General features: G+C 36.2%; 1 protein-coding gene across 2 annotated transcripts in view; it reads left to right on the plus strand.

Moving 5' to 3' along the window:
• The window catches only part of ATP6V1A (ATPase H+ transporting V1 subunit A), a 56,121-nt gene extending 36,727 nt beyond the window's left edge, over nt 1-19,394 (plus strand). For both annotated transcript variants that reach the window (XM_014838623.3, XM_014838622.3), the window contains exons 9-15: nt 3,812-3,934; nt 4,030-4,144; nt 4,750-4,813; nt 6,233-6,436; nt 13,326-13,420; nt 15,052-15,223; nt 17,011-19,394. In XM_014838623.3, coding sequence (XP_014694109.1) covers nt 3,812-3,934; nt 4,030-4,144; nt 4,750-4,813; nt 6,233-6,436; nt 13,326-13,420; nt 15,052-15,223; nt 17,011-17,103 — 866 coding nt within the window. In that variant the 3' untranslated portion in view covers nt 17,104-19,394. The remainder of the gene's footprint in view (nt 1-3,811; nt 3,935-4,029; nt 4,145-4,749; nt 4,814-6,232; nt 6,437-13,325; nt 13,421-15,051; nt 15,224-17,010) is intronic.
• Nucleotides 19,395-19,862: the final 468 nt, after the last annotated feature.

A 19,862-nucleotide genomic window follows, 5' to 3' on the forward strand; every position in this document is an offset into this window, starting at 1 on the left:
TGGTAGTTTTATTTCTTCACTTTCAAGATTTATAACATTCACGTTCTGTTCTGTAACCATACATCCAGTATTGGTAGCCTTAGACCTATAGCGTAAAGTGGAGCCAGTTCCCAATGGCAGTCCTTTGTCTACAGTTTCTCCATTTGTTTCATGGTTGGCTAAAATTTGACTTTGGAAGTTTCTTTAAGAAAGGCTCATGGAAACTGTATTCCCTTAATTCTTGTTTCTTCATAAGTTTGGGTTTTTTCCTGCTGCCTTTAAATTTTAACAGTAGTTTGGCTGAGTATAAAATTTTTGGATCAATATTTCTTTCCTTAAGAACTCTTATTCTAGCATTAAATGCTGGCCTGCTTTTTTCCTTTTGTAGATGATTTTTCTTTTTGTCCAGAGGAATTTCTCTTTAAATTTAAAGTTTCATAACTTTATTAGGCTATATCCCAGTATTGATAGTTTTGATAAATTTTCCCTAAGACGTAGTATACCCTTTCAATCTGTGAATATGTCTTTTATTTTGGAACATTTTTGGGAATTGTTTCTGAAACTTTCTCTTCCATTATGGTTGTCTTCTTCAAACTGGACACACTGGGTCTTCTTCATCTGTTTCCATGCATATCATTTCCTCTCTAACCTTTTTTTTTTTCCCTAAAGATTTTATTTTTCCTTTTTCCTCCCAAAGCCCCCCGGTACATAGTTGTATATTTTTAGTTATGAGTCCTAGTTGTGGCATGTGGGATGCCGCCTCAGCATGGCTTAATGAGCTTTGCCATGTCTGAGCCCAGGATTTGAACTGGCGAAACCCTGGGCCTCTGAAGCAGAGTGCATGAACCTAACCACTCGGCCACGGGGCTGGCCCCCCTCTAAACATTTTTATTTAGCCTTTTATCCATTTCTTCACAGGATAATCAGTGTTTATTCTTTGTGTTGCTTCTAATGCAAGCTTCATTTCTGTAATGGTTTTATGTTTTATTTCAGCTATTTATTGAGTTCTGCTGGCTCATGAAACATCTTTTCTGATCTTACTGTATATTCCTTGAGATTTTATTCCGTGGTAGGATGCATCATTAACATTTTCTTGCATTAATTAATTGTGGTCACACTTTTCATCTCTTTCTTGGCAGGTTCTTTGACCATCATTGTATTCTATTCTTCTGTCTTTTTTCTTCCTATATTTTTGTTTAGTTCCTATACTGATGTTTATTATTACTATTACTTGTCTTTGCAAGAGATGGAATGGGTGGCAGGAATTCTTCATGGTAATCTGTGAAGTTTGTTAGGGCGTGGAGTTGTGCAATTAAGTTATTTTACTCTTTGCTCTCTCCTGCCAACGGACATCTGCAGCTACAAGGCCACTTATAATGAATTCTTTCTCTTCTGCTCAGCCTCTCTCACTTATTACTTACTGAAAAAAAGGGGTGCTTACATGTTTTGTTTGTCTCCATCTCCCTGTTTCTCTTTGATGCCAAACTGGGTCCAAGGAACTCCTGCCCCTACTCTGTACCCTTTTTGCAGTGTTCCAAACAAAGGATCCTTCGTTTTGCCCCTTAGGATGCACCTCCTAGTTTGCAGAAGCTTAATCTGAGATGTGCAGCCTCAGGTGAATTCTTGGTGTCTCCCCACACCCTTATTTGGTTGTTACCTCATTTAAGTGGCTTTCCTCATAATTTTGTTGTGGAGGTAAACATGTCCCCTGGTTTTTGACAATAGAGTTTGTGTTTCTATATTTCTTGTTTTCCTTGTTTGGTGGTCACTTTTATGAGAAGGAGGAGAAAGTGACATATTCATCTACTATTTTAAGACAGGAAGTCTACCTATGTTTAAAAGGCTGCACAGCGTCCCTTTGTATGGATATGTCTTATTCTATTTAGCTAGCCTCCTTTTAGTAGACACTTGGATTATTGATAGTTTTTTTTGCTATCACAAACCGTGCATCACCAAAACATCCTTATACATGTTTTTACACTGTTTCTTTGTCTGTTTCGTGTGCACATTTCTTTGTACATTTTTGTGAAGTAAATTCTTAGAAGTAAATTGCTAAGAATACAACTGTTAATGCAGATTTTAGATTCTGATAGCCCTTCAAAAGGGAGCACAGTGGACAAGAGTTCTGTTTCTGCACATCTTCACCAAAAGCTAAGCTTTTCACCACTTTGTTATGGTAATTAACGAACATAGAAAAGTTCAGAATATTTCAGTGAACTTCTGCCCAGCACCTAGATTTGACAATTAACATTTTACTATCCGTCTTCGTTAGATACCTATTCAGTCTGTATTTCTTGACCGTGAGCTAGCATCTTTCCTGTGTGGTATTAACCGTTTGAAAACTGCCTTTTGTCCATTTTCCTTTTGGGTGGTAGTTGTTTTTCACACTGATTTGTAAAAGCTCTTTAAAATTAGTCTTTTATCTGTCATGAGTTGAAAATGTTTTTCTAGTTTATTCATCTTTTGATTTTGTCTGAGGTTTTGGGTTTTTTTCTTGTAGGCACTGATATCTTTAGGTCCATGAAACTTCTTTGAGATTTACTCATGTATCTGTCTCTTCTACCAAGTCTTTCTAAAATATACACACACGTATTTGTGAATGTCATCACAGAGACTTAAAACATAGCCATGTTTGTATAAGAGAGGATCTGATCCTATCATCAGACAGAAATATGTGATAATTATTGTGTTTTTTAATCCTTAATAATAAGAAGTAATATTTCTTAAAGACTTTGTTCATGGAGCCGTTTTTTGGAAGCCTCAGAAATCAGTATTTCTTATCCTGAAAGGTGTAATATGATAAGTAGTAAAGTGCTGAATTTTCAAGCACTATTTTGTTTTTTATAAGCCTCTGTTTCTTTGCTGGTAAAATAAGGGAATCAGGGCATTAGAGTTTGAGAATCTTTAATGTAGCAACAACTATTCATTTCTAATATCTTAGAGTTGCATAACAGTTTGTACTTTTCAGAGGGCATTTATATGTATCGTTTCATCTGATATGCACAGATAGATAGAGCAAGAGTTATTCCCTTTGAACAGATTAGGAAATCACACTGACAAGTGAAGTTACTTTGCTAAAGTTAATGACAGAACAGGAACTAGAACCTAGGACTTCTTTCTGTATATTTGCTTCTTCTAAGTGGTTTACTGTATGTGATTTTACAGGACAGGACCTGGTCTGCATAGCAGAATGATCTGGATAATTAAGATATTATTCATGTTAATAACATTGTTACTTTTGAAAAATAACCAAACAAGCTAATTAGTTGAGGGGTTTTTGGTACGTGTGTGTGATATATAGACAAAAGCTACATTGGAAATTAATTTCAGACTTATCTCAACAAAGAATTGGGAAAAAATTCTTTTCCTACTTTTTAAAATGTATATTAGGGTAGACTAGGCTGTGGCAGTAAATAAGCCCAAATTTATCATTGCTCGTTATAATAGATGTTCATTTCAGGTGGTCAAGGGACTCTTCTTTACTCTGACATTTTGGGCTGGAACCCAGGCTGAAAGAGCTCTTTCATTTTCAACTCTTGACTTTCAGGGCTCCTAGGAGTCCTCTCCATCTCAGTAAGCCAGAAGGGAGAAAGAGCATGGAAGGTTGTGTGGCTTGCCTGGTGATGGAACACGTTTCTTTGACTTACATTCCTTTAGCTGGAGGTCCATTACACGGCCATTTCTAAATATAAAGGAAGCTAGGAGAGATCATTTACCTGTGTGCCCCAAAAGAGGCATCTCATGTACTTACTTATTTAAAGTTTTCTTCTGGGTGAAAAAGTCAGGATTTTACATTATAAGATTATAACTTGTAATATTCTTCCCAATTTAGGAATTACACTGTCAGAATATTTCCGAGACATGGGCTATCACGTCAGTATGATGGCTGACTCTACCTCTAGGTGGGCTGAGGCCCTTAGAGAAATCTCTGGTCGCTTAGCTGAAATGCCTGCTGGTAAGTCTTTGTATTGCTCATTGTGTAAGCAAGACCAGTGGGATTTTCGGCGCTAGCTTAGAACCTCTCTTTTTAAATTTCTTTTTATTTTTCAGATAGTGGATATCCTGCATATCTTGGTGCCCGTCTGGCCTCTTTCTATGAGCGAGCAGGCAGGGTGAAATGTCTTGGAAATCCTGAAAGAGAAGGAAGTGTCAGCATTGTAGGAGCGTAAGCACCCAACTATTTACTTTTGAAAAGAAAAAAAAAGTCACTTTTTAAAGAGAATTTTTAAAGAGAATACATTTAGCCTCCTCTGAGGGTAGTGATTCTTAACCAAGATTGTACTCAGAGTCACCCGAGAAGCTCTTTAAAATGTACCTGTTTAGGTCATCTCTGCATATTCTGGTTCCATGGATTTGACTTAACTGACTTATTATGCTCAAGTCATATAAGCAGTATCTTAAGAATACTTAGAAAATTATAGACATTTTAAGGTAAGATTGCATCATGGAGAGACAAGGTGAAGATTCGTGATCACTCCGTAAAGCCATGCTTTATTCTCAGCTTTTCCTTCTTTCCTTCTTCTTCTCCTGGTTAGAATAATGAAACTGGTCATAGTATCTCTCTCATTCCTCACACCAGAAGGTATTCAGTAGTGATCCTTCTTATTTACTACTTAGTACTGGTTTTTATTTAATATTTTTCCGTGACATTTTCTTTTCAAAGATCAGTTCTAAAGTTATTTACATTAAAATTGACTTTCCAAAAAGTTTTACTTTTTACAAGTAATTTTTCTTAAGCATTTCTAATGACTTTTTTTCTTTTAAATTTAGAGTTTCTCCTCCTGGTGGTGATTTTTCTGATCCAGTTACATCTGCTACTCTTGGTATTGTTCAGGTATATCTTGTCCTAGTGTGGTCGACTCCTGAGCTTACCCACTCCTACCCCACCCTCACTGCTGCCCCGCTCTGGTGTTACCTAAATCATCATGAAGTATTTCATTCAGTCACTGAAGAGTAGGCGATGGTAAAATCTGGTTTGGGAACATTCTTATCATGGAGAGCCTTTAATACTGTCTGTTGTTTTTCAGCTCTTTATCTAGGGTTTATAATAAACTTAGTATCTATAAGTGGAAAATACATCTGGCGCAGCAAAGTTTTATTAGTGTTAGAGTAATACTGTCCTTTAAGTTAGAATAACTCTAGTTGTGGAAACAAATAGGCCCAAAAATGCATAATGGCAAAAACCCAGTGGAAGTTTCTTTCTCCTCATAGCCAGATGATCCTGTCAGAGGACAGCTCTTTTCCATTCACTGGTAGTTCAGAGATGAGGGCCCCTTCCATCTTGTGGTTCCACCATCACCTAGCCTGGTAATCGTCTGCGTCTGGCCAGGACGAGCACAAGGGAAAACTGTGGAGAAGACACACCCAGTTTTTGAACCTTGGGCTCAGAGGCAGTCACTCCACTCGTTCTATTGGCCACACCCAGATGAAAGCACAGCTGGAAAATGTGGTCTCTGCCTACGCAGCTGCTCCCCAGCAACAGGGCATGAATTTCCATGGATAGCTAGCCAACTTGGCCATTAAAAGAAGCCTAAATAAAAGATGTAGTCAAGGCAGGGCTATCATAAAGAAAATATATGTCAATGTATTCATAAATATATGTATTATTCATGTGGGAAAAACAGAATATTTGCTTATGTTTCTGTCAGTATCAAATAAAAAGAAATGACAGAGGTTAAATTTACAACTCTCAAGGTCTTTATCCTTTGCTAAAATTTTGATTTCTAAATTTATTAATTTATAAACTGCAAGGAAAGGGGAGCAAAGTTAGGAATGCATAAAATACATGTGAATGTTTGACCTCAAACAAATGACTGTTAGATCTTATTGGATTGGCCTCTAATGATAGGGGATTGAATTCAGTTAGAACATTTAGAGGTTTTTAATCAAAGTGAATATCTATTCTATCTCAATAGGCATTTTTGGTTTGTTTGTTTATATTAGACCATAATAATCTTCAAAAGAGTCAATTAATTTTTGTTTTTGCTATCAGATTTGACACACTATTAGGGAAATTCAGGTAAATTTTTAATTTGATTTGTAGATATTACCAATCCTGAAACTGGAAGAAATATATTTTTTAATTGCAAGTTTTATTCTATTTCAGTTATACATGATATAGACCAAAAAGATAGATAACTTGACCAAAAAATTATAGAATTACATATTTAGGATAAACAAATATGCCTCAATACTTTTTAATTTTAAGTTTTTAAGAAAAATCATTGTAATTTTTCTTTTTGTTTTTAATCAGGTGTTCTGGGGCTTGGATAAGAAACTAGCTCAACGTAAGCATTTTCCCTCTGTCAACTGGCTGATCAGCTACAGCAAGTACATGCGTGCCCTGGACGAGTACTATGACAAACACTTCACAGAGTTTGTTCCTCTGAGGACCAAAGCTAAGGAGATCCTGCAGGAGGAAGAAGACCTGGCAGAAATCGTACAGCTTGTGGGAAAGGTGAGTGGTTAAGCCCCATGGAGGACAGACCTGTGAGTTACAGTGGAATGCTGTGAGGACAGATAGTACCTCCGATATGTAGATTCTTGCCAGCAAAGTGAGTACTTATGAAATATTTTTTAAACTATAGAATTTTAGATTATTCCTTTATCCAGAGGATATTTGAAGGACCTCCTTGTGTTGTGGAAGATGAAAGATGATTATTGTTTTAATTATCTATTGTTGAGTAACAAACCGCTCTCACACTTCGTGGCTTGAACAGTGCTTTGGTGCTCCTGGTTTTGAGGTTGATGGACTCAGTTGGATGTTCTTGCTTGGGGGCCCTCATACAGTTGTAGTCATGTGGAGGCTGAGTCTGCAGTCATCTGAAAGTTTCTTCCCTCACATGTGTGGTGCCTCGGCTGGCATGGCTGCAACAGCTAGAGGTTGACTGGGCATTTCCCTCTCTATGTGGTGTCTCCACGTGGCAGTTCAGGGCTCTCAGAGTAAGTATTGAAAAAGAGAGAAAGTGGAAACCAGCAGCCTCTTAAGCCTGAAACCTAAAACTAGTAAAACATTACTTTGTTGTATTGTTTTGGTCAAAGCAGCCACACAGCTTCCCCAGATTCCAGGAGAGGGATTTGCACTTCAAAATGGCCAGTTAAGGGCCAGCCCCATGGCCCAGTGGTTAAGTTTGCACACTTGGCTTCAGCAACCAATGGTTTCAGTGATTCAGATCCTGGGCATGGACCTAGAACTGCTGAGCAAGCCGTGCTGAGGCGGCATCCCACATAGCACAGCCAGAAGGACCCACAACTAGAATACACAACTGTGTGCTGAGGGGCTTTTGGGAGAAGAATAAAAAAAAAAAATGATTGGCAACAGTTGTCAGCTCAGGTGCCAATCTTAAAAAAAAAGGCTAATTAAAAGAAGTAACTAAATTGTTAGAGCGTTTATATGTCTTTTGATCCTTTATAGCACTTAGCATGGTCCTGGCTATGCTGTAGATGAGAAAACAACACTTGATATGCTTTTATTTTTTTTAATAGAGTCTACCCATCACCAACCAAATTAGAGGTGGTAGAGTTAGGCTCTGTTAAGATATATTTTGCAGGAGCATCAGAGCTAGGAGTCAGAAGGATTGGATTCTAGTTCTGTTTCCTTCAGTAATTAGCTACATGACCCTAAACAAATGACTTACATTCTTGTGTCTGTGTCATGATGTTTCAGATCAGGATAGTGTAATTAAATTTAGCTAAATTAAATTCCAGAATTGCATAACTTCTCAGATAGTACGCTATGCTATAGTCAGAACCTCGGAGTTCTCTATCTGGTTCTCTTCTTTTTATTATATCTTATAGAGCCACCTCTTAATTTTTTTCCAACAAAAGGATAATATTATTAGATAGCTTGCACATATGAAATACTCCTTATTTGTAAATGAGTACTGTGGCCCTCTAAGAGGAACTAAAAAAAGAAGACTTCCAAAACTAGACAAAGACAATACAATACAAGAAAAGAAAATTCTAGCTTCATTCTGTTTATGAATGTAGGTATAAAAATCCTACCCCAGCAGCATATTAAAAATAATAAAATAATACATCATGAGCAAGTAAAGTTTATCTCAGGAATGCAAATATGATTCAACACAAAATCTATTATTATAACTCACCAATGTAATTAATGTAATTGAGAACACATCTCGACCAATGTGGGAAAAGTATTTGAAGTTCATTACCTATTTGTGATTTTTAGAAATCTCTTAGCAAACAAGGAATAGAAGGGAACTTCCTTAATTTGTTAAAAATAGTATACTAAAACCTGGGAAAAATTTTACTTAAAAAATTTCTGATATATTCCATTTAAAAATCAGGACTAAGACAAGAATGCCTATGATTACTGCTTGTCTTCAATCAGATACCAGAGGAAGTAACCAATCATGTAAGAAAAGAAAAAGTTGTAAAGAAAGAGATGAAAATGTCATTATTTGTTGATAATGTGCTCATATAACTAGAAAAATGGCAGAATTAACAGAGAAACAGAACTAACAAGAGTTTGGTGAGGCATTAGATTCAGGATAAACATAAAAAATCAAGAGAATTTTTCTATGTTAGCAATACCAATTGGGAAATAAAACTAAAAATAAGGTGTCCACAGTAGCAACAAAAACTAGAATATAGAAACTAACCAAAAATATATATTTCTTCTCTGGAAAACATTTTAAAACTAATAAATGAAGCAGAAGATCTGAAAACAGAGAGAGAAGGTCCATGCTCTTGGATAGACTTATTAGAAAGATACTGCTTCTCTTTAATCTATAAGTTTGATGTGATGCCAATCAAATTTCCAGCTGAATCTGCTGAGTAAATCAGCAGTCATTCTAGAATTCGTTTGATATCACAAAGATTCAAGCCTTAAAAACAAAGAGTGATAGTTGGGGCCGGCTCCGTGGCCGAGTGGTTAAGTTCTCGCGCTCTGCTGCGGCTGCCCAGGGTTCGGATCCTGGGTGCAGACATGGCACCGCTCGTAAGGCCACGTTGAGACAGCGTCCCACATCCCACAACTAGAAGGACATGGAACTAGGATATGCAACTGTGTATAGGGGGCGTTTGGGGGGATGAAGCAGAAAAAAAAAAAAAAAGATTGGCAACAGTTGTTAGCCCAGGTGCCAATCCTTAAAAAACAAAAAGAGGAAGATTGGCAACAGTTGTTAGCCCAGGTGCCAATCTTTAAAAAAAAAAAAAGAAAGAGTTGTAAAAAGGGAGCTTTTCCTTTATTGGATATCAATACAAAACCACTGTAATAGAGCCAGTCTGGTATTGGTGAATTAACAAATAGATCAGCAGAACAAAACAGAAACAGACTCGTGTATATGGACCCTTGATAATGCAAAGATGATACCACAGGTCAAGGGAGAGGAGGATGGATCGATTCAGTCAGTGGTGACAGAAAACTGTTTACTATTTGGAGAAAAATAAAAATGGATCACTACCTAATTCCACATACAAAAATAGACTCCAGATAGATTAACAATTTAAATATGAAAGATAAGACTTGCAAGAAGTGATAAGAGAATATCTTTGCCATCTAGGGTTGCAAAATAACTTTTTTTTATTGGTGAAATTTTTTTTTTTGGCAGTTCTTTTATTGAGGTCGTAATGGTTTATAATATTGTGTAATTTCAGTGTACATTATTATTTATCAGTTTCTGTATAGACTGCATCATGCTCACCACCAGTAGTCTTAATTTTTATCTGTCACCATACATATGTGCCCCTTTACCCCTTTTGCCCACCCTGAAACCCCCTTCCCCACTGGTAACCACTAATCTGTTGTCTTTATCCATGTGTTTGTTTATCTTCCACATATGAGTGAAATCATACAGTATTTGTCTTTGTCTGGCTTATTTCCCTGAACATCATTACCCTCAAGGTCCATCCATGTTGTTGCAAATGGGACGATTTTGTCTTTTTTATAGCTGAATAGTATTCCATTGTATGTATACACCACATCTTCTTTATCCGTTCATCCCTAGAAGGGCACTTGGGTTGCTTCCCCCTCTTGGCTATTGTGAATAATGCTGTAATAAACATAGGGCTGCATAAGTCTTTTTGAATTGTTAATTTCAAGTTCTTTGGATAAATACTCTGTAGTGGGATAGCTAGGTCATATGGCATTTCTATTTTTAATTTTTTGAGATTTCTCCATACTATTTTCCACAGTGGCTACACTGGTTTGCATTCCCACCAGCAGTGTATGAGGGTTCCCTTTTCTCCACATCCTCTCCAACATTCGTTATTTTTTGTCTTGGTAATTATAGCCATTCTGACAGGTGTAAGGTGATATCTCATTGTAGGTTTGATTTACATTTCCCTAATAATTACTGATGTCAAACATCTTTTCATGTGTCTGTTGGCCATCTGTATATCTTTGGAATAATATCTTTCATTTCCTCTACCCATTTTTTGATTGGCCTGTTTCGTTTTTTGGTTGTTGAGTTGTTTGAGTTCTTTATATATTTTGGAAATTAACCCCTTGTTGGATATATGATTTGCAAATATTGTCTCCCTGTTGGTGGGTTGTCTTTTTGTTTTGTTCATGGTTTCTTTTGCCTTGCAGAAGCTTGTTAGTCTGATGTAGTCCCATTTGTTAATTTTTTCTTTTGTTTCCCTTGCCCGAGTAGACATGATATTCAAAAAGATGCTGCTACGACCAATGTTAAAGAGTGTGCTGCCTCTATTTTCTTCTAGGAGTTTTATGGTTTCAGGTCTTACATTCAAGTCTTTAGTCCATTTTGAGTTAATTTTTGTGTGTGGTACAAGATAATGGTCTACTTTCACTCTTTTGTAGGGGGCTGTTGAGTTTTCCAAACATCATTTATTGAAGAGACATTCCTTTCTCCATTGTATGTTTTTGGCTCATTTTTCAAAGATTAACTGTCCATGAATGTGTGGCCTTATTTCTGGGCTTTTGGTTCTGTTCCACTGCTCTGTGTGTCTGTTTTTCTGCCGGTACCATGCTGTTTTGATTACTATAGCTTTGTGGTATATTTCAAAGTCTGGGATTGTGATGCCTCCAGCTTTGTTCTTTTTTCTCAGGATTGCTCTGGTCATTTGAGGTCTTTTGTTGTTCCATATGAATTTTAGGATTCTATGTTCTCTTTCTGTGAAGAATATCATTGGGATTCTGATTGGGATTGCATTGAACCTGTAGATTGCTTTAGGCAATATGGACATTTTAAGTATGTTTCTTATTCCAAATCACGAGCATGAAATATCTTTCCATTTCTTTATATCTTCTTCAGTTTCTTTCAATATTGTCTTACAGTTTTCAGTGTATAGGTCTTTCACCTCTTTGGTTAAATTTATTCCTAGATATTTTATCCTTTGTGTTGTGATTGTAAATGGGATTTTATTCTTGACTTCTTTTTCTGCCAGTTCATTATTAGCATTTAGAAATGCAATTGATTTTTGTAAGTTGGTTTTGTACCCTGCAACTTTGCTGTACTTGTTGATTATTTCTAATCATTTTCTGATGGATTGTTTAGGGTTGAAAAAGGACTTCTTAAACACATCTCCATATGTACAAGCAATAAAACAAAAAAAGTTTTTCGATTACATAAAAAGTAAAGATTTTTGTTCAACAAAGGCCTACTGTGGGTAAAGGTAACAAAACAGATGACTGATTGGGAAAGGAAGTTTGTGATGTCTAAAACTGATGGAAATGTGCAAAGAACTGTAAGTTAAGAAGACTAGAACCCCAACAGAGATATGGGCAAAGGAAAGAGCAGACAGACTATAGAAGAGGAAACAAAAAGATTAGCAAGCCTGTGGGGAAATGTTCAAACAACATTAAGATATCATGTTACACTGGCCAGAAATTCAAATATCAGAAAGCTGGATAATCCCAAGTGTTGTGGGGCTAGAGGAACTGGTGTCCTGGTAGGAGTGTTATCTGGGGCTGGCATTGTGGAGAGCAGTGTGAGAGTACTTGCTTGTATATCCTGCGACCTAGCAGTTCTGTTTCTGGATATTTATTTCAAAAGAAATTCTCAAACAGGACCTTAAATAGACATGTGTGTGGTGTCAGGGAGTTAGAGGAAATCTGAGTGCCCTTTACTGGGGGGCAAAAGAACTACATAAGAGCTGGAAGCAGCAGATTATGTGACACAGCAATGTGGATGGATCTCAAAAACAAAGTGCCAAAGACACAGTAAGGCTGCTTTATATAATTAAGAATACCAGTACAAAATAAAATACACATTCCACTTGAATTTATGCAAATAAAAAGATATACATAAAACATGTTTTAATATTTACTTGTGCTTGAAAGGGGGTTAAGGATAAAAGGGATTAAAAAAAGAAAAAAGAAAAGAAACAGAAGAGCTGAGCCTTACCTCTAAGGAGCTTAGTGCCCATCGCTAACACAAGACTGCAGTTCGCTCACTGGGCCCATCCATTTCCCACAGCTCCCAAGAAATCCACACTTGTCGGGCTGATAGGGTGTCTGCAAAATTAAAGCCTCTGAGGCAGCGCTGTTTAAGAGCGAAGCTCTGTAACAGCAATCCCCATAAAACAGCACTCAGATAAGTACATGCTGACTGTACTTCGCCTTTCCACAATTCTATACACCATGTAACGTTAAAAAAAAAACTTAACTGTTTATGGGCTTTGTAGATTTTCGTGAAACAAACTTAAGACTAAGAATTCAAATAATTAAGATAGCAAGCCAGGATGTGAAGAAGAAAGTGTTTCAAAAAAAGAACGTCAGGCTGTTTGTATACCCATGGTCATAGCAGCACTTATTCACGATATCTAAGAGGTACAGAAGCCCAAATGTCCTTAGATCAGTGAATGGATAAACAAAATGTGGTATACATATGTATATATGTATATACACATACACAATGGAATATTCAGCCCGAAGAGGGAAGGAAAATTCTAACACATTCTACGTGGAGGAATCCTGAGGATGTTATGTTAAGTGAAATAAGCCAGTCACAAAAAGACAAATACTGTATGATTGTACTTATATAAAGTATCTAAAGGGGTGAAATTCATGGAAACAGAAAGTAGAATGGTGGTCACAAGGGGCTGGGAGATGGGGGAACGGGGAATTGTTTAATGGATATAGAGTTTCAGATTTGCAAGATGAAAAGTTATGGAAATCTGTTTCACAACAATATACTTAATGCTACTGAACTACACTTAAAAATGGTTAAGATGGTAAATTTTATGTTAAATGTTTTTACCACAATAAAAAAAAGCAATCAAAAAGCAGTTATGAATGAATTTATTAATGATAAATGATTGTGTGTTGATAATATAGTTTCCACTTGCTAATTGATTACAACCATCAGTCCCGCATTATGGGAAGTAAGTTTCTAAAAATATGTTTTTCTCTTCTCTAGGCTTCTCTAGCAGAAACAGATAAAATTACTCTGGAGGTAGCAAAACTTATCAAAGATGATTTCCTACAACAAAATGGATATACTCCTTATGACAGGTAATCTATCCTGATTTTCTTTCTTTCTTTGAGGATTTTCTATCAAGTTTTGAAAAAGGAGCTACCTACACATTAAGAACCTTTTTTTTCTCATACAGACACACTCTGACTCAATATGTAGGTTTATTTTGTGTTTTCATAGCAGACATGTAACAATCTAATATGTTCCCTTGTCTTGATTTTGCTCACTTGTCTGGTTTTGACAGTATTTTCACTCCTTATCCAACCATCTGCAGTTAGATTTAGTCATGGCTTAGTGTGCAGAACCTGGGAGCCATCGCCTCCTTCAGAAGCTTTCACCAGCTGTTACCACTGCCCATGCCTTGTACTCTCTTCCTAAGTAATTATGCTCCGCTTTCCTGCCTCGGTTCCTAAGACCCTAGTATTTGTTTCCACCAAAGTCCCTGTTAGATATCTCACCAGCCTCTGCTGCCCCTGCCCAGTGCTTGCATTTTTCATTATTGTCTCTGCTACTACCGTGGTTTATTTAAAGTTCACATTTCTTTTTTTTTTTTTTAAAGATTGGCACCTGAGCTAACATCTGTTGCCAAACTTCTTTTTTTTTTCTTTCTCCCCAAAGCCCCCCGGTACAAGGTCGTATATCCTAGTTGTATGTCCTTCTAATTGTGGCACATGGGACACTGCCTCAGCTTGGCTTGCTGAGCGGTGCCATGTCCGCACCCAGGATCCAAACCAGTGAAACCCTGGGCCGCCGAAGGTGAACACGTGAACCACTCGGCCACAGCGCTGGCCCACCCATTTCTTTTAAACTTTGATAATTTGAGCCCTTTCATCACAGGCTAGCTTTTCTCCCTCAAATCATATTTGGCCCCATGTAAGACTGAAGAGGGCACTGAAGAAATAGAAAGGTTACCAGAATGTAGGACAAGCAGAAAATATGACAATATAGTCAGTACGGCTCAAAAATCTTGATCAGGAACTTAAGCTCTAGCAACCACCCACACAAAGTTAACAAGGGGAAAAGTTTTGGAAAGACTGTAAGTGAATGCATGAAATTGTGTATGCCAATGTGTTTAAGTGTGTCCAAAAGTTGACGTGAATGCATGTGATCCAAGTGGACTATTAACTTGTGTGCTTTCCTCATTAAAAGGTACGGGTAACTGAAAATGAGCACGTTAGTGGGGGCGAGGGACACTATGAACTGTAGGAAATTACAGTTTCCTGCTTTGCTATTATTCATTAGACCTTAACCCACTGTCACAGGGGAGTCTTTATAACTCAAGTGATTTTACCATTTGGGTTATTCCTTTAACTGCGTTGTACAAAACAAACCCCCAGAGAGTCGTGAGATTGTAGCAATACTGTTTCATTGTTCTTCCTGTTTGATTATTGTAACAAATAAAAATAAGCATCACTCTTAAAATAAATAAAAGAATACTTGTCTCTGTCTATCCGTCCACCCCATATCCTGAGGCGTCTCTGTCTAAAAACTCTGGTTAAATAGTTATTGGTGTTTTTATTCCCTATATTTCATCCAATAAATATAAGTAGTCTGCATATTTAAATAAGGAAGCCAATGCTCTGGTATTTTATAGGTGAAGTTTTATACAAAGTCTGAAGCTGCTTTGGATTTTGTTTTTGTTAATTATTTTGACTTTCATTTACCCTAGGTTCTGCCCGTTCTACAAGACAGTGGGGATGCTGTCCAACATGATTGCATTTTATGATATGGCCCGTAGAGCCGTTGAAACCACTGCCCAGAGTGACAATAAAATTACATGGTCCATTATCCGTGAGCACATGGGGGAGATCCTCTATAAACTTTCCTCCATGAAATTCAAGGTATATTTTGTTTCTACTGTAACTTTTTCTAGTAGGAAATTTTTTTTTTTAATTTTTCAATCATTTGAGTCTCAAACCTGTTATGTGAAATATGCATTTATCCTTTTCATACATGCTCAGGTTATGTAAACCCAGAAAAGACCTCAAAGTTATGTTCAAATAGGAATTCTAGTGATAAAAATTATAGTATGTCATGTCTAAAATAAATGCTGACTTGTTTTCCTGTTTTTCTTAACTGCCAGGCAATTTAGAGCTAAAATCATTGCTGAGCAGCAATTACCTTACCTCAAGTACCTATTAACATCTACCCACCATGTTTGTCTGAAATGTCTTCTGTTGTTTGCTTCTTTTAAGTATCTTATCACACATCATTTTTAAGTGGACTCTCATTCTTTTGGAAGTATACAAGACGTAAATAGACAAATGAAATTGTTGGTAGAAACTCAAATGTGTAAGATTCTTTTTAAAATAATTGATCCGTTGAATTGTATTTGATGATTTCTAAGTCATGACATCCAAGTATACTTACTAATCACCTTTTGAGAAATTTAGAATGATTCTCTGAATGGGTCTTAAATATATAATGTTTATTTACGCTATAGGTTGAAAATAAATCTGTACAAATAGACACTACTGTATCAAGAATTGAAAAATATTTACACCCTTTGAATCCTGTCATTCCACTTCAAAACTTATAACCCAAGGAAATAATCAGAAATTTTTTATATGTATATATGTAAAAGGTTGTTTATTAAACTTCTTAAATGTCATCCAAGAGTGAACAGAGCCAACAGTACATTATAGGATGTACATTATGGCAAGAATGTTATGAAGGCATTAACATCTTTTTTTCAAAAAATATCCAAAGACATGAGGAAATGCTTATGGTACAATGAGTGAAAAAAATCGGGTTACCAGGAAATTCCGTATGTAATTTGAACCAAATTTTATTTTTAAAAGTTACGTGTATTCATAGGAAAAAGATACAAAAAAATATATGCAATAACAAGATAATAGTGATGGTTTCTGGTAGTATGATTAAAGGTGATATCTTTTTTCTACTTATATATGCATTGCATCAAATTAACATCCCAGTTATTTTTTAATGTCCTTAGATAGTCTTCTGTAGCATTGTTTTATGGACAGAGAGAAATATTTTACTATTCTTAGGCATTTAGGAATTTCCAGTTGTTGGTATGGACAGCTTGTTCATGTAGTTGATTTTATGTATTTTTCTAGTATAGGTTTCCAGAAGAGGAACGATTGGATCAGAGATCTTAAATATTTTAAAGTTTCTTTTATACACATTACTCAAATTGCTTTCCATGGATTTTAAATTTGGTGCATTTTAAGATTGTTTCTAAAATTTTACTTCCCTGTCCCAATGTGATACTACCAGACCTTGAATAGTAAATTCTGTTTTGACTAAATTAATTCCAACTATCATACACGTGCAGTGGAATGCATCTAATACATGATGCTGCCTAATTTCCCAATATTTTGCATATTGTTGAGGATAAATCCATTGGTCATTGAATACAATTAGCAGACAAAATACAAAACTGAAATTTTGTCTTCTTTCTGTTTGGTTGGAGTATTACTCCATTTATACATTTCTACCCTTAAAAGAAAAAAGGAAAATAAGGGTAATTTTGACTCCTGCCTGTGTTTTACCAGTGTACCTGACTTAACCCAATACTCAAAATATAGTAAATATAAGTAACTTACTACATATTCTGAAAATTCTTTTCCAAAGGTAAATTGAATTCTGTAATGTCTTTTTTCAGGATCCAGTGAAAGATGGTGAGGCAAAGATCAAAGCCGACTATGCACAACTTCTTGAAGATATGCAGAATGCATTCCGTAGCCTTGAAGATTAGAACTGTGATTTCTTTCTTCCTTTTCCTCAGCAAGCTCTCATATGTGTATATTTTCCTCAATTTCTCATCTCAAATCATTTGCCTCTTTATTGTGCAGCTTTGAGACTAGTGCCTACGTGTGTTATCATTTGTTTCCCTGTTTATTTGGTAGGTCTTATATAAACAAACATTCCTTTGTTCCAGTGTTTGAAGGGCCTCCCTGATCCTTTCTCCGAAGTGGTGAATGTGATAAACATGATGTACGATGGCTGCACTACTGTAAACTCGCACTTAGGGCCACGGCCCTCTGCGTCCTGGGTTTGCCCTTTCCTCATTGCTGTTAAATTGTAAACAGGACTACTGCATGTGCTCTCTTCACAGTGGATTTGGAATGGAAGGCCAGATTTCTATACATTTTGACAGGTACTCTGTGAAATGACTCAGTATCAATGTGATAAGGCTATCTGCAGCTTAGTGGTTTGCTAAGTAACTGCTTTGCAGGAAATAATTGCTTTTTCAAAACATGAATGATTAATCTTCCAGTTATGCATTGCTTCTCCCAGTATAAATCAGGATTATTTATGGGAAACTGTTGGGAACTATCCTGTTCAAAACAGGCATTTGTGGGGCTCAGCACAATATGTGAATCAGTACCCTCTGAAAAAGTGAAAAAGGAGCCAAGTGGTCAAACTTAGATTAACATCATTTATTAAAGCATATTTTGTATCATTAGGAAAAATTCAGTATCAAGAATTATTCTACTGCGTTACTGGTAAATTCTTTTTAAAATTACATTTAAAACAATCACTGAGAACTTGATCCACATCACACCCTCTTTCTTTTCCTCAAATGTCTTAGAAGCCTCAGCTTCTAAGAATCATGTGACGGTGGGATGGGCAGTAAAATGCCACAGAGAATATATTTAGTTGTGGTTAGAGGCTTTTGCACCTTTAAGGACCAGCTGGACTGTAGCGGTTCTTGGGGCCAGAGTGGCATTATGTTTTTACAAGATACATGTGTCACGTGTTTGCATTTTTGTTTCCTTATTGAATTTTTGAACAACCAGTTTACCAATTGTAGAAAATAGTACTTTTCATGTGGTTTTTGATTCATTGGCTCAAAAGATTGCTCAGAGTATCTTTAGCCAAAGCAGCACAACAGCTTCCATTCTGTAATAGGAATGAAATTAATTCTTGTATCTGCTGATAACAGAATCTGGGTCATGTCAAAAAAAGATCATTTCATCCTGTCTTTTAAGTATATGTTTAAAATAATAATTTCTGTATTTGTATAATAAGGCACACAGCAGAAAAGCTCTGAGAGCAACAATTTCCCATTCACTCTTTCGGACCAATAGTACTGGTACCATTGCTTCCTCTTTGGGAATAGGGAAGGGTATATGAACATATCTAACAGCCTCAAATACCCAAATGTGATAGCATAAATAAAGTATTTATTTTATGCCTCAGTATGTTATTATTTAAATTTTTAGGTAATGTATTTCTCTTGGTCTGTTAAGGAAAGATGTAATCTGTAGAGAATTCAGCTATAGTTTGTTTAAATCCTTGCAGATTGCATGTCCTGACAGTGGCCTGCTATACAGGATAGGTATTCTTCCATGCAACTTTTTTTAACCTTTCAGAATATTGGAAGAGAAAAATGATGCAATGATTTGTTGAGATATGGACTTAATGGTGCTGCTTAATCAGTTTGCTTCCAGTGTGGCCTCCTACCCGGAGGCCCTAAGACCAGTGGACGTTCAAAGGATTTCAAAAACTTTCTATTCCTACCTTATACCTACCAGCAAACTAGGACTGTGATAGTAATGAATGATACAGTGAAGAAAGTTCAACCAGGTTTGTTGTCTGCTGTTCTGAATTTGCAGTGTACATTCTTACTCCTCTTTAAGAATGTTGATGTATGAGTGTGAAGATGCTAGAGAAACTGTGCTCAGATATTCCTTGTCAGTGTCCCTTCACCTGTATGTTGTGGAACTTCAGATTGGTCATTGATCATATTTCTTTAGTAAGAATGTGTTAAAATTACAACAGTCTTTTAAAAAGATGATGCAGTTCTATATTTATTGTGCTGTGCCTGGTCCTAAGTGCAGCCAGTTAAACAAGTTTCATACGTATTTTTCCAGTGTTAAATCTTACACATTGTACCCTTTGGAAATGTCCTTCCATCCTGAAGAACGAATAGAAGAGGCCATATATATTGCCTCCCTATCCTTGAGATTTCACTATCTTTATGTTAAAAGTTGTGTATAATTGTTAAAATCTATGAAAGAATAAAAAGTGGATTTAAATTAACATTTTTTTCTTTTGTGTGTGTGTGTGTGTGTGGCAAGACCTGCTAAAAAACAATGTACATTGTTGTATTTTGACTTACTTTTTCAGTATGAACTTTAAAATGTTTTATTTCTCCCTTTCTTTATAGATTGTCACTTGAGATCCTGAAATTGAATTGGGGCCCTCAGTATAGACTGCAAAAAGTTCTGTAATCGTGTACCACTATGATTTGGAAATATGGTATACAGAATCCCATATCATTCTGAATATTACTTTAAATTGAAAAGTGAATGGTTTCTTAAAATACACTTATAAATTAAAGGAGATTAGCGGACTCATCTCTATTTTTGGCAAATGAACTAAAGCTTGTAATTCATGATTTTGCAAGCCAAATTATAAGCTCTAATGGAGCAACATGTTACTTGGGACATATTTTATTTCCATAAGTGTATTTTTAACAATTTCCAAGGGAGTGAAGAAGCAGTGTGG

This window comes from Equus asinus, chromosome 5 (genome assembly GCF_041296235.1).
Source record: "Equus asinus isolate D_3611 breed Donkey chromosome 5, EquAss-T2T_v2, whole genome shotgun sequence".
Classification (NCBI taxonomy): domain Eukaryota; kingdom Metazoa; phylum Chordata; class Mammalia; order Perissodactyla; family Equidae; genus Equus; species Equus asinus.